At 40.7% G+C, this 12,850-nt stretch overlaps 1 protein-coding gene across 3 annotated transcripts in view; it reads right to left on the bottom strand.

The window, feature by feature from the left end:
- The window catches only part of nfixb (nuclear factor I/Xb), a 210,646-nt gene that overhangs the window by 39,102 nt on the left and 158,694 nt on the right, over positions 1 to 12,850 (bottom strand). For all 3 annotated transcript variants that reach the window (XM_037688832.1, XM_037688830.1, XM_037688831.1), the window contains 5 exons: positions 11,311 to 11,385; positions 8,270 to 8,381; positions 7,968 to 8,003; positions 7,295 to 7,422; positions 1,005 to 1,079 (listed from right to left, as the gene is read on the bottom strand). In XM_037688832.1, the coding sequence (XP_037544760.1) occupies positions 1,005 to 1,079; positions 7,295 to 7,422; positions 7,968 to 8,003; positions 8,270 to 8,381; positions 11,311 to 11,385 (426 nt within the window). The remainder of the gene's footprint in view (positions 1 to 1,004; positions 1,080 to 7,294; positions 7,423 to 7,967; positions 8,004 to 8,269; positions 8,382 to 11,310; positions 11,386 to 12,850) is intronic.

Here is a 12,850-nt window from a genome sequence, read left to right as displayed (position 1 = left end):
TAGATGTAGCTAAATATGCTAGTAGGTGTAGCTAAAAATGCTAGTAGCTGTGATCTGCAGCCACTTCTTCAGCTCGTCCTCCATCCCTTGTATGATTATATTGTCCTGTTTGACTCTGACAGGTGGTGTTCCTCCATGTTTAAATTAAATCCACAATGCTTGGAGAAACTATTAGCTCGTACTGTTCACACATAAACAAAATGCTGGTTCTGTCTGCGCTGGAAGTCGCGATCAGAATTCACTCATGGCAGCATGGGGGCTAGGAAGAAGGTGGATAAAATGATGAAGGCTGCAGTTGTTTTGGTCCACTCCAACTGAACTGATGAGCAACTAAAGGCTAGTCTGAGAAACCCACTTCAAAAGCAGATTGTTGCCATCTTAAAAAGCTTCCATCTTTAAAATTTCACAGCAGTTTATGCAAATTCCACAATCATTAATTCACATTAGTCCATTAATTTGGCAGAAATATTATGAAAATCTTGCAGGAAGATCTGCCTTCATGTGTGTCCTGTCAGATGTAAACTTTGTCCAAATTGAGGAGATCCAAAGAGTTATCTTCTATAGGTAAACCATTCAATCTTCATAACTTTTCCACAGAGGTCCTCTTCAAAATGACTAATGGAACACAATCAAGTTTATCCCTGTTTCAGAGATACATGTCCATATTCTGCTTGACGATACATCTTTTTCACAAAAACTCTACAGCATCTTTAAGATAGACAGGTGGTGGACGTTAAGGAGCTACCAAACAACACTTTGATGAACTCATGATGGACAGCAGCAGAAATCTGGGAGAACTACAAGCTCGCCCAGCAGCAGCATAGCCAGGAAGCATACAGAACAAACAGAAGACAGGGAGGAGGAGAGGAAGAGGAGAAAGGATAGGTGGAAGAGCCCCGAAAGCTCACAGGTGCAAACAAGGAGAGATGCACATAAGCTGAGGGTGGTGGGAGCAGAGGTAGAGCATGTATACATGTACACAGTAGAATGTTTAATGTTCTAACCATGGTAAGGAAACTGCACTCCATCGCTCTCATGCTTAATCTTCCTCTCCTGCACACTGGCCAAATGGTGCTGCACTGAAAGGCCAAACAGGGGAGAAGGAAAGAGTTAACGATGGAGAGAAGGTCAGCGGCATCCAGTTGGAAAGACAAAAAGAGAAACAGGGTGGTTAAATTACAGGCAGTGGAGGATTTTTATGTTACAGAGCGCAGCAAATGCCTTCAAACAAACGCTACATCGTTACGACTGGCAGTCTAAAAGAGGGAGGCTCGTTATAAATTACAGAGCGCATGAAATTTAGCAATTTCACAAAATGCTTCGAGTCATACAGCACACCCAGGACATATACATGAAGTCACTTTGGAAATACATTTGAGGAAATGCTCGTCGGGATAGTTGAAAGAGACGTACGCCGAAAAGGGTGAGCGGTTATGGTTTGGGAGGAAAACGGGTGGTTACAACCGGTGGCGCTCCGCTGCACCACTGAGGAGAGAAGGAGACACTCAGAGGGCATCTATAGTGGGGCTTGAAAGTTTGTGAACTCTTTATAATTTTCTATATTTCTGTATAAAAATGATCTAAAATATCTTCAGATTTTCACACACGTCCTAAAAGTAGATCAAGAGAACCCAGTTTAACAAATGAGACAAAATATTATACTTGATCATTTATTTATTGAGGAGAATGATCCAATATTACATATCTGTGATGGTAAAAATATGTGAACATGTGAAGAACAGGATCTATCAACGTCTGATCTTCTCAACATGTTTGTGGAAGTGGATCATGAACAAAGGAGATTTCTGAGGAGGTCAGAAAAACAGTTGTTGATGCTCGTCAGCTGGAAAATGTTACAAAACATCTGTAAAGAGTTTGGACTCCACAGTCAGACAGATTGTGGACAAATGGAGGAACATCAAGACCATTGTTACCTCCCCAGGAGTGGTGGACCAATAAAGATCAGTCCAAGGTGTGGAAGAGTCTGTGAGGTCACAAAGGAGCCCGGGGTAACTTCTAACACCTGAAGGTCTCTCTCACATTGACTAACGTCAGACATTAGTCAGGACATCTTGTCATCATTGATGGAACAATGAATTCTGAATTATATCAGAGAATTATGGAGGAAAATGTCAGAACATCTGTCCATGAACTGGATCTAAGAGAAGGTGGGTCATGCAGCGAGACAATGACCCCACAAGTTGTTCTACCAAAAAATGGTTCAAGAAGAATAAAGTTCAAGTTTTGGAATCAAGTTTTGGAATGACCAAGTCAAAGTCCTGACCTTAATCCAGTCCAGATGTTGTGGAAGAACCTGAAGCAGCAGTTAATGTGAGGAAACCATCAACATCCAGAGTTGAAGCTGTTCTGTAGAGGAATGGACTAAAGTTCCTCCAAGGACTGATCAACAGGTACTGGAAATGTTTAGTTGCAGTTATTGCTGCGGGGGGGTGGGTGTTCACATACTTTTACCATCACAGATATGTAATATGGATCGTTTTCCTCAATAAATAAATAAAAGACCAAGTATAATATTTTTGTCTCATTTGTTTAACTGGGTTCTCTTGATCTACATTTAGGACTTGTGTGAAATTCTGATGATGGTTTAGATCAGATTGATGCAGAAATATAGAAAATTATGAAGATTTACAAACTTTCAAGCACCAGGAAACATTTAAACCTTTTGAAAATATTTTATTTCACAACATCTGGATGGGAGGATTGATGCTCAGTGACAACTAACTAGTTTGTTAGGTTTGCACAAAGAGTGAAAACAGGAACTTACCAGTACAGTGCAGTTAGTGAACTGGTGAACCTGTTTGTCTCCATGTCAGTCTTTGTTCTAGACTAGTGAACGGGTCTTTCTGATCACCTGTTTCTGTTGTTATAGCTGAAGTAGCTGACTCACTTCCTGTTTTTAAACCTCTGAAAACACCTTTTTTCCTCTTTGGCTTTTAACTCAGATTGAAATGTTGGTTTTACAGTTTTTAATTGATTTATTTTTAATGTTTTTACAATTTTAACTTTTACAGTTTCAATTGATTTAATAGTTTTTTATGTCTACTTGTATGTGTTCGTGTACAGCACTTTGGCCGATGGTGTTGTTTTTAAAGTGCTTTACAAATAAAGTTGTGTTGTTATTTTACACTGGTACATGCCAAGTTGTTTCTTAACAGCTTTTCCAGTCAGGATGACCAACTCCTACCATTTAAAAAAAAAAACTACAACTTGAAGTGTCCCAGGATCTGTTTCTACCACTGTGTTTTATTTTGAAAGGACCACACAGTAGAAACTATGGTCACGGGTGAGCTCAGCTTTACTGTCCGAATATGTCCTATATACAGTATATGATGTTAGCAGGGTTAGCAGCATCACACTTCTCTGTACGGAGCCTCTGGTCTTAAATCATGAAGCAGCAGCTGGGATTAGTGCGTGTTTACACTGATTTATTTGCTTTTAATAAGTTTATTGTGCTGCTGACACTTGTGCTACAATAATTAGCCCAGTTTTCTTATGTTTACATAAAATATTTATAAGGAATCGTTGTCCTTATGTTCAATGTATTTGTAAAATTTAGAATAAAAAAATAGGACAATTGAATTTGAATAGATTTTAAAATGTTTCTTTTTCCATACGCATTGTTGCCTTACATATAGGAGTCGTAGAATTGCATCATTAAAGTAAAAAAAACGACAAGTATTAATAGTAAAGACTGATCAAAGACCAGAGTTTTTATAATATCAACAGAAGATATAAAAGATTAACAAAAATATTTTAGAGCTAAATTATGTGGAAAAAATATAGAACAAGCCTATTTTAATTAAACATGCTGCTCGCTGCAGCTTTTGTAGATGCTGCTACTTCCTTCACCGCAGATGACAGCAGGTGTGAAGACGCGCGCAGCCGGTGATCAGCTCATCCATCCATCCATCCATCATCTCTAACCGCGTCTTCCTTTTCAGGTAGCGGGGGTCGCTGGTGCCCATGTCCAGCAGTCACTGTGTGAAAGGTGGGGTACACCCTGGACATATCACAAGTCCATTTCAACCAGTGGGACAGTGGACGCGCGCGGCTGGTGACAGGTGTCCATCTGAGCCTAACACAACATTTATCTCTAAATCGGCCGGTCAGACCCGCCTCCTCCTCTACAAGCAGATTAACACAATTTTACATTGTGCATCCTTATTCAGTTTTCTTTGTGCTGTCTGATTCGTAAAACCGCATCAAAGACCGAGACCGGCCCGCACGTTATTATGGCCCGGCCTGGTTCCAAATCCAGGTTCAGGTTAGAAATGACAGCTAGAACATTTCTCTAAGAATAAAATGAACTTTTCTGACAACAGAGTGATGTGTATGTGCAGCAGGTGCATCACTGAGCGGTGGTTTCAGAAACAGTAAACAGGTGTGTCTGGTGTTAACAGCATCATCATTTCTGCCTGTACAGACAAGTTAGACCCTCCATATAACACAAATGACCCCTGGGTAAAGTTGAGCTCTGTGTGACTGATTGAATGAAACACAAACAGTTCATTATTTTGTTCTTTAGTTAACCTTTATTTATACAGGTTAATCCCATTGAGCCTCGAGGACTCATTTACAAGAGAGACCTGATTCAACAGGCGATAACCACTCTCTACATGTGTCAGCCATACTGGGTTTTGAGGCTGGGACTGGTCAGGGACCTCCAACTTTCTAAGTCAGAATTATGACTTCGGGACACGTTCCAGTTGATTTTTACAACTTGTAACTCAGAAATGTTCAATTTAAGAGTAAAAACAGAACACGTCGTAAATGTTCCTTCTTTTATTTGTATAGTTTTGATTTGACACTAAAACGTGTACTTTTTGAGCGATGCTAAGCTAACCACTCTGTTAGCATGGTGTATGATAAAAACACAGCAGTGGGATCGATCTAAAGCTCTGACTACATCACTTTGAATATTTAGAAGGTAAAAACAGTCTTACACAAACAGAGCTTTTGGTGATTAAAACAGATGGTTTTAAAAACACATTTTAAACTTTTTACAAACTTGTCTTCGGCTTTTTGTACAAACAAAACTTCCCAGAAACGATATTATCAACAGGCTCACTTTGTGTCCTCAAAACCAAAACGACGGTTTACGGACATTTCTACCGCTGTCTTATCTTAGTCCATCCTGATTCTGTCACGTTACATTTTAATCGTGTGCTGGAATCGTTAATAACTGGGAGGAATTTGTAAACAATATCAAGGAACAAAGTTCTGTTTTCTGAGAATATTTAGTCGAGCTCAACATGTTCTTTCTCTGTATTTTGATGAGTACCGTATTTGCTGCCGTACACGTCACCCTGCTCTATAAGTCGCATGAGTCCAAATATGTCTAATAAAGTGGAAAAATCCATGCGTCACATCTAGTATGTGTCACCGCTGACACGTCGCGTCTGTTACGCGTCACCACTGACAACCCGGAAATGTGGGCCGGTGTTGTACCAAAAATCAATGGGCTGCCAAATGGCGGGCGCGGGAGCATGCACAGGAGGACTTTAACAAGAATTTAACAAGATTAACACTTAAAAACAATTATTTGTTTGCTCAAAATTATAGTAAATGTGTATCTCAGTTGAACTTTTCCTTAACAAATGCACTTCGATGGTCAAATTAGCTGCATTTCGTCAGGTGGTGAAACTGGTTTTACTTGCTGCGACGAGCCGAACGAAGGTGGGGGGAATACGGCAGGCCGATTGTGTCATTAATAGCTGGTGAAGATTCTCAGTCATCCAGGACATGATAAATTCAAAAAAGTTCAAGACAAAAACAATAAAGTATAAAGTAAAGTATAATACATAAAGTCCAGTTGTTTTTGTATTGAAATTTTTTGAATTCATCATTATAGCCACATTTACCTATTACATGATACAACGGCATGCCACAGGGCTATTACTACTCTGCTGCCATCAAGTGGCTGAAAGTGGTACAGCTCAATTTTTTATTTTTTTTTGTCAGAATGAATGAAAACGGTTATGTCACAGCCAAACATTGGTTTATAAATATGGGAAAAAAAATCCATAAATATGTCGCTTCAGCCTATAAGTTGCAGGGCATGTAAATTATGCAAAAAACTGAGACTTGCAGAATGAAAAATACGGTAGTTATTGTGGATGGTTTCACCACCGAATGGATATTTAAGCATTTTTGTTAGAATTGTGTGGATTAAGAAAAAAGTATATACAGAAAACACTTTAATAACAAAAATATATTAATGATGTCTTAATAGAGTAATGACGACATAATCTAAATATGCAAATAACCACATATCAAGTACCGTAATTTCCAGACTATAAGCCACTACCATTTTTCTCACGCTTTGAACACTGTGCATACAATGCTGTAGCTAATTCATGGATTATTTTTTTTTTGACGGGCTAACGAGCTTCATGCCACAAAACATTTAGCCTCGTCACACCTGAGCACTCACAGAGCTGCTCAATACAAATCTCTTTTGGGGGGGTGGGTGCTTGTGACTCAATGAGACTACCTGTATAAATAAAGGTTAAAAAATAAAAAATCTGACCAATGAAACGGGGAGGGGAGGAGAGAACAGGGAGGGGTTCCTGGAGGCACAACAAATTATTTGCAGGCACTCCAAATAAGTGTGAATGGTTCATTTAAAGTGGTACTCTGAGCTCGGTGGGAGGCTTGGATGACTGGTGGCGAGAAATCATTTACCAACACTGGTCACATGCACAGAGCATCTTTAGCTCGAGTCTGCCAGTGGATCCTGTCAGCAGAGCAGGGTAAAACAATCTTCTATCACCAACGGGTTTCGAAAGGCAGCTTCATGATGAAGAGGACAGCACAAGGGCGGAGAGCGCAGGAAGAAGATGAAGATCAATAACTTCCTGGTAGGCTACTGTATTTTATTTATTTTAAACAGCCATGTTACAGGAACTGTTCAGAAAAAAAACTAACTGTAAATATTTGTGTAAGTTACTGGTACGTATTTAATTAAAAGTTTAACAAATCTTTCTGTGTAAATATCTCAGCTTATAGACAAGTGCGGCCTTTATATGTACAAAATTATTATTATTTTCTTAAATTTCGTGGTCGCGGCTTGTATTCGGGTGCGCTCGATAGTCTGGAAATTACGGTAATGTCAAACTGTTTCTTTCAAACCAGGAAAATCTACTTTGCATATGAAAAAGAAGTTTAGAATTAAATGCTGACGTGTTAGAATCGTATAAAACCATCTGAGAGGTGCTTTAAAACACACACAGTCCTCAGCCCAGCTCCTGCAGGTGCGTGTTGCTGTGTTTACCTGCATCCACGTCATTGGGCCAGCCGCTGGACTGGGAGCTGCTGCCTGCTGGAGGCGAGCGGGTAAAGAACACTTCGTCCACCGGGCTCTCCATCTCACTGCCGTCAATGGACTTGCGCTTGTTGGAGCTGAGGGAGGAAAAAATAAATAAAAAAGGAGGAAGTGTTTTTGTAGAAGGGAAGAGGAAGGAGTTAAGGGATGACATCATTTGAAAACCAACTTTATCTGTTTGTGCGTGATTTATTTTTGGTTGAGAGCTTGAGTAATTGGGACTTTAATAAATGTACAGAAATGTTTCATGAGGCATGTGAGGATTGATGTGGGCGCTGAAATCCCCTGGAGTCAGGCATGAATCTGCGTAAAAATCAAGGCTAATAAAAATTCATAATGTCAAGGTTTCTGTTCAGTTTTGCTTTAATATTAAATTACAGCCAGAGGGGACAGAGCAGCATCGGGCTGTAATTTTAACACTGTGCTGTGCTTACGGAGGCCCAAAGCGGCCTGGGAACCCACTGTTGTGTACGTTTGCTGATTCTTATGGATCCGTGCATCTGCAACCAATAAAATTAAGTGGAATGTACAGCGTGTGCGTGTGTTGCTTTTGTTTGAGTGTGAGGCGCGGGTCTGCGTTGCATTAGAGCTAAGGGAGATATTCTGCAAAGAGTGTAACTACCTCCGTGGGAGACTTGCATAAAGCTCCATTTCAGTCCTGCAGCGTAAGATGAGCAGGACAGGAGTACGAAGGGAGCGAAAGGGGGCAAAAACAGTCACAGGAGACACCAAGACAGGCAGGGCAGCAGACAAATTGGTGGGAAATTAGGAGGCAATGAGGAGGATTAGAGATGACGAAGGGAAAAAAATGGGACAAAGAGCACAGTCAGAAAGGAACGCACGCTAAGAGCTTATTAAAAAGCTTAAGAAGTGAGAATATTAGTGCAGAATATGTGGACAGCAGGAGTGGTGTGGCTGGTGTACCTGGTGGAGGGGGTGGAACGCCGTCCCAGAGTCCCCTGGTTGATGTTGTAATAACCAGGACTGTCCAGGTCTGCCAGGGAGAAGTTGGGGCCTGTTGCTGTGGCCACGGGAGCTGAGGGACAACAACACACACCGGGCTTTACTGCGTGAACGTTCATGAAGCACTCGCACTGTCATCTCTTCCTTCTCTACGTTTCTCAGCATCTTTCTCATCCCGCAGTTTAAGCTACTTCAACAAATCATATCTGAAAACGTCCAGCTGTTCCAGGACAATCCTGCTATGACCTTTGGTATTGATGCAACTTTAGCTTTTTGAAACTTTTAGCCTTTTCTGCCATTTTGTTTCTCATAGAAAATGAACTGAGCTCGTTTTACAGCTTTCAAATCTTTAGATCTGGTTCAAACTTCTGCTCCTGTCACATGTTGTTCTGGTTCAGCTTCTTTCAGCTTCCTTGTGAAAACAAACTTTTTTTCAGCTAATTTCAGCTGTTTTGTGCTCCTTTCAGATTCTTTCTGCTAACAACAACATTTTTGTGCTTCTTATAACTTCTTTCTGCTAATTTCAGCTTGTTCTGCTCCTTTCAGCTTATTTTTGCAACTTTCAGCATTTTCTGCTATTTCAGCTACTATTTAGCTGTTTTTAGGTTAGTTTTAGTTTTTTCAGCTAAACCCAATTTTTTTGGCAATAATTAAAACTTTTTTCAGCCTAATTCAGCAAAAATGTGCTCTCTCCACTTCCTTTTGGCAATTTAAGCTTCTATCTGATTTTTTAAAGCTACTTTTCAGCTGTTTTTTGCTCATTTCAGCTTTTTTCCAGATAATTCAACTTTTCTGCTCATTTCTGCTTTTTCAGCCTAACTGGGCAAACATGTCTGCTTTCTTATGCTAATTTAAGCTTGTTCTTCCATTTCAGGATGTTTTTTTAAGCTAATTGCAGCTTCTTTCCAGCAAGTTCTTCAGCAATATGCGTTCACACTGCATTTTCACAGGAAATGCAACTTTTTCCTAGTTTACGTTCATGATCATTGTTGGGTTGAGATTTTAATGGTAGTGTTTAACATGCTTCATGTTTATGATGTAAAGAAACACTAGTTTTCCTTTTCATCATGCAATGGTTCTCACTGGTGATTATAAACACAAAAAGTTTTCAGACTGAACGACTTAAGGACTGTCTGATGATTAGAAGGACCTACATGTTTGCTTTCACACCACCTGAGGATAATAAGCATGTGATACTCACCACCAACCACAATGGAGGACTTCATAGTGGGTCTGTGGTTTAACTTTTAAAGTTTGAGTTTGAAAAGTCTGCAAACATCCGGATGAAAGAGCTAAGGGTGTCATGACCCATACAGACCAGGAACAAAGCATGTCATGTCAGACGCAGTGACAGTGAGGTAGCTTCTACTTGAACAATGCAAACACAGTTTCAACTGTGGAGGGCTCAGTCTGCTCAGCCAATCAGGAAGTGTTTATGTATTTCATTTGAGCGTCCTTTTGAGCTGCACAAGTGTTTATTATGAAGCAGAGCCTAGAAATGACTAGTTATAAGAACCATGACAAGCACAGTAGCTCTTGTGCAAAAACAACAGAAATGAACAAGCGGTACATCGACGTCCTCGTCACTGAAGGAATATTTGAATACTGAATGTTTTGTGTGGTATGGAGTTTTTGAGACGAGTGTTTTTCTGGACTGGAGTTGAACGGGAGATGCAAGATAGAGCTGTCATTTCTAACCTGAACCCAGAGCCTGGCCCCGCCCAACCTGGAGTTGGACTGGTCCGGGCCATAATAATGTGCTTAATGTGCGGGCCGGGTCGGTGTCAGGCTTTTGATTACGTCAGCGGACGCACGCGGCTGATGATTCAATTATATGGCAACATAGCTTGCCATACAGTCACCAGACGCATGCGGCCATTTCACCGCGCACTGACCGGCCTTGAAAGAGGTAAAAAGTTCAGTTAAGCTTCAGATGGACTACTGCCAGGCAGTGATCAGCCCAAATGGACGTTTAGCTGCTGCACTCAGTGGACGCACGCAGCCGACGACTGAAACAGGTGAGATCCCAAAATAGCCGACATGTCAGAGCAGGGTCCGTGCCTGAATCATGCAGAATGCAGCAGAAGCAGGGGTTTAATTTGCTTTGACGGCCATGTGAGGACAAACACCCCCTCAGCTCCAATCTTCTGCCCCCTCAGCTGTGTGCGTCAGCCGACCTTTAAACTAAACTAAACTAAAGTTTAATTAAAAATGTCAGGGGGTTTTCGGGTTCGGACCTGTAATTACTGTTGATTCGTTGGGTCGAGTGGGGTTCGGAAATGATGGCTACAGGCCGGGGCCGGGTCAGGTTGGATTTTTTTGGACCCGAATGCAACTCTAATGCAAGTACAGCTAAATATTTTTGATGCAAGATATTCAAGAGTGCATGAGTTACACTGTGTATGAGAAGAGAGGTAGTTTTTTTACTGTGCTTGTCTGAGGCAGAGAGTGACGGACCCTCGCAAATGGAGGGAGCGGTTAGATCCACAATAAATTATTATTATTATCCACAGTTAAAAGTGTTTATATCGGCGCAAAATGGGACAATTATCACAGATACTGATAGGCCCTCAAACGTCTATATCAGCTTAAAATATTGGCCCTACCGATACATGGGCCGGGCTCTAATGTTTTCATAACACTGGTAGACATTCTGACTCCAAGTAGGTTTATACTGGGGCGATGTGGCCGTGAGGAACCAGTGATGATCAGGACATTTTAGTCTTATTTGCGGTTTTCAGTCTTTACATGCCAGCTAACGTTTAGTTCTCCAGTCTAGGTTTCATTTTGAAGTTATTATGATTAACCTGCAATTAATTTTAATTTGAGGTATGAAATGTAAAAACGTAGCTTTGGGATCTTTATGGGTCTTTAACAGTGAGTTAGGAATTCCATTTATCCTTTGGTGTTCGGTACCATTTAGCTGTTTTAACAAAGTTATCATGTACAACAAAAACGACAGAAACGTTGACTTGTCATCATAAATCACAGCAAGGACTCACTCTGTGACACACGGACCAGCTCAGCGACGTTCCACACCCCCGAAGTCACAAAGCAGTCCTGGAAACTCAAGTGGCCTGCGTAAAAAGACGGAGAAGCATTTAGTAGAGCGGACCGCATGGTAGTTTCATGTCCCCAAACATGGATAAAACTTTCCAAACATATGAAAGGACACAAAGACTGGAAGAAGGAGCTGGAAGACAGACGTATGGAAACGTTTGGCAGTGTAATCCAGTGGGGCCATGTGGTTTCTATAACATACAACACGCCTTCGGTTTTTGGACATTCCAAATTTGTTGAATGTTGACATCAAACATACACAACCAATCAGGTCCAACAAGTGAGGATAATCTCCACACAGACAGCTATATTATATATGATTCATAGTGCACTGAGATCGTCATGAACACAGCACGAGACCACAAAATACAGCCGTCGTGATGGAAAACAGTCAACGTTTCATCGAGATAAAAGCTCTGTGCACAGCAGAAATAAGGCACATTCCAAGATACGGCAAAGAACTTGTAATCACAATATCCTGATGCATGCTAAATAATCCAGGTAGAAAAATCTAAAAAAGTTAAATCTGGTCCTCTGGACATTCAAAAAAACAAAACAAAGCAAAACAACAAAAAATGTAGAAACATTTCGTCTCTCGTCCGAGAGACTTCCTCAGTCTGAGGAGCTGTATCCAGTGGAACTGGTTGATCCACTCTGAGAAGGTGCTATTTAAGAGACTGAGCTGAATACAGCTCCTCAGACTGAGGAAGTCTCTCGGATGAGAGACGAAACGTTTCTACATTTTTTGTTGTTTTGCTTTGTTTTGTTTTTTTGAATGTCCAGAGGACCAGATTTAACTTTTTTAGATTGTAATCACAATGTTTATTTTTCTACAATAATGAGATGACAGCTTGGAATATTACTCTGAATGTCAGAGACTGGTATTTTGAAGTACAAAATACTTTGCCACTGTTATTTAATTCAAATAACTATCTTTATAGTTTAGCTAAATCTGTTGCACCTAAACAGCAAAGAACTGGATCTGAAAAGAAAATTCAGCTCCAAATTTCCAACAAAGTTAAGTCAGGTCATCTGGATGGTTTCTTTTTGATGAGAAGTTTTGTCCTTCATCCAAAGGACTTCTTCAGTCTGAGGAGACACAACAAACTCACAAGCAGCACACTCGCGTAGTGGACTAACCAGTTTAATGGTGATAAGATGGTTTGTGGAGTCTGCCTTCTTCCCCGTCGACTCGTCTGAGGCAGCCATGGCCGTTATTACTTGGATTATTGATCATGAACTTTGATGAGCTCCACATAATTTGGAAATAATCTTATAACAGATCTAAGGGCAGTGACAAATGCCTCTCTAAGATCATTGCTGATGTCTTTCTGCCCTGGCTTTGTATTAACACATAAATGGGGGCAGCTGTAGCTGAGTGGTTACAGCAATTGTCCTCCAATGGGAGAGATGGTGGTTTGATTCCACCATTAGTCACACGTTGAAGTGTCCCTGGGCAAGACACTGAACCCTCATTGCCTC

The sequence above is a fragment of the Nematolebias whitei genome, chromosome 15, assembly GCF_014905685.2.
Source record: "Nematolebias whitei isolate Nwh7 chromosome 15, NemWhi1, whole genome shotgun sequence".
Lineage (NCBI taxonomy): Eukaryota > Metazoa > Chordata > Actinopteri > Cyprinodontiformes > Rivulidae > Nematolebias > Nematolebias whitei.
This window is presented reverse-complemented; position numbering and strand designations above follow the sequence as displayed.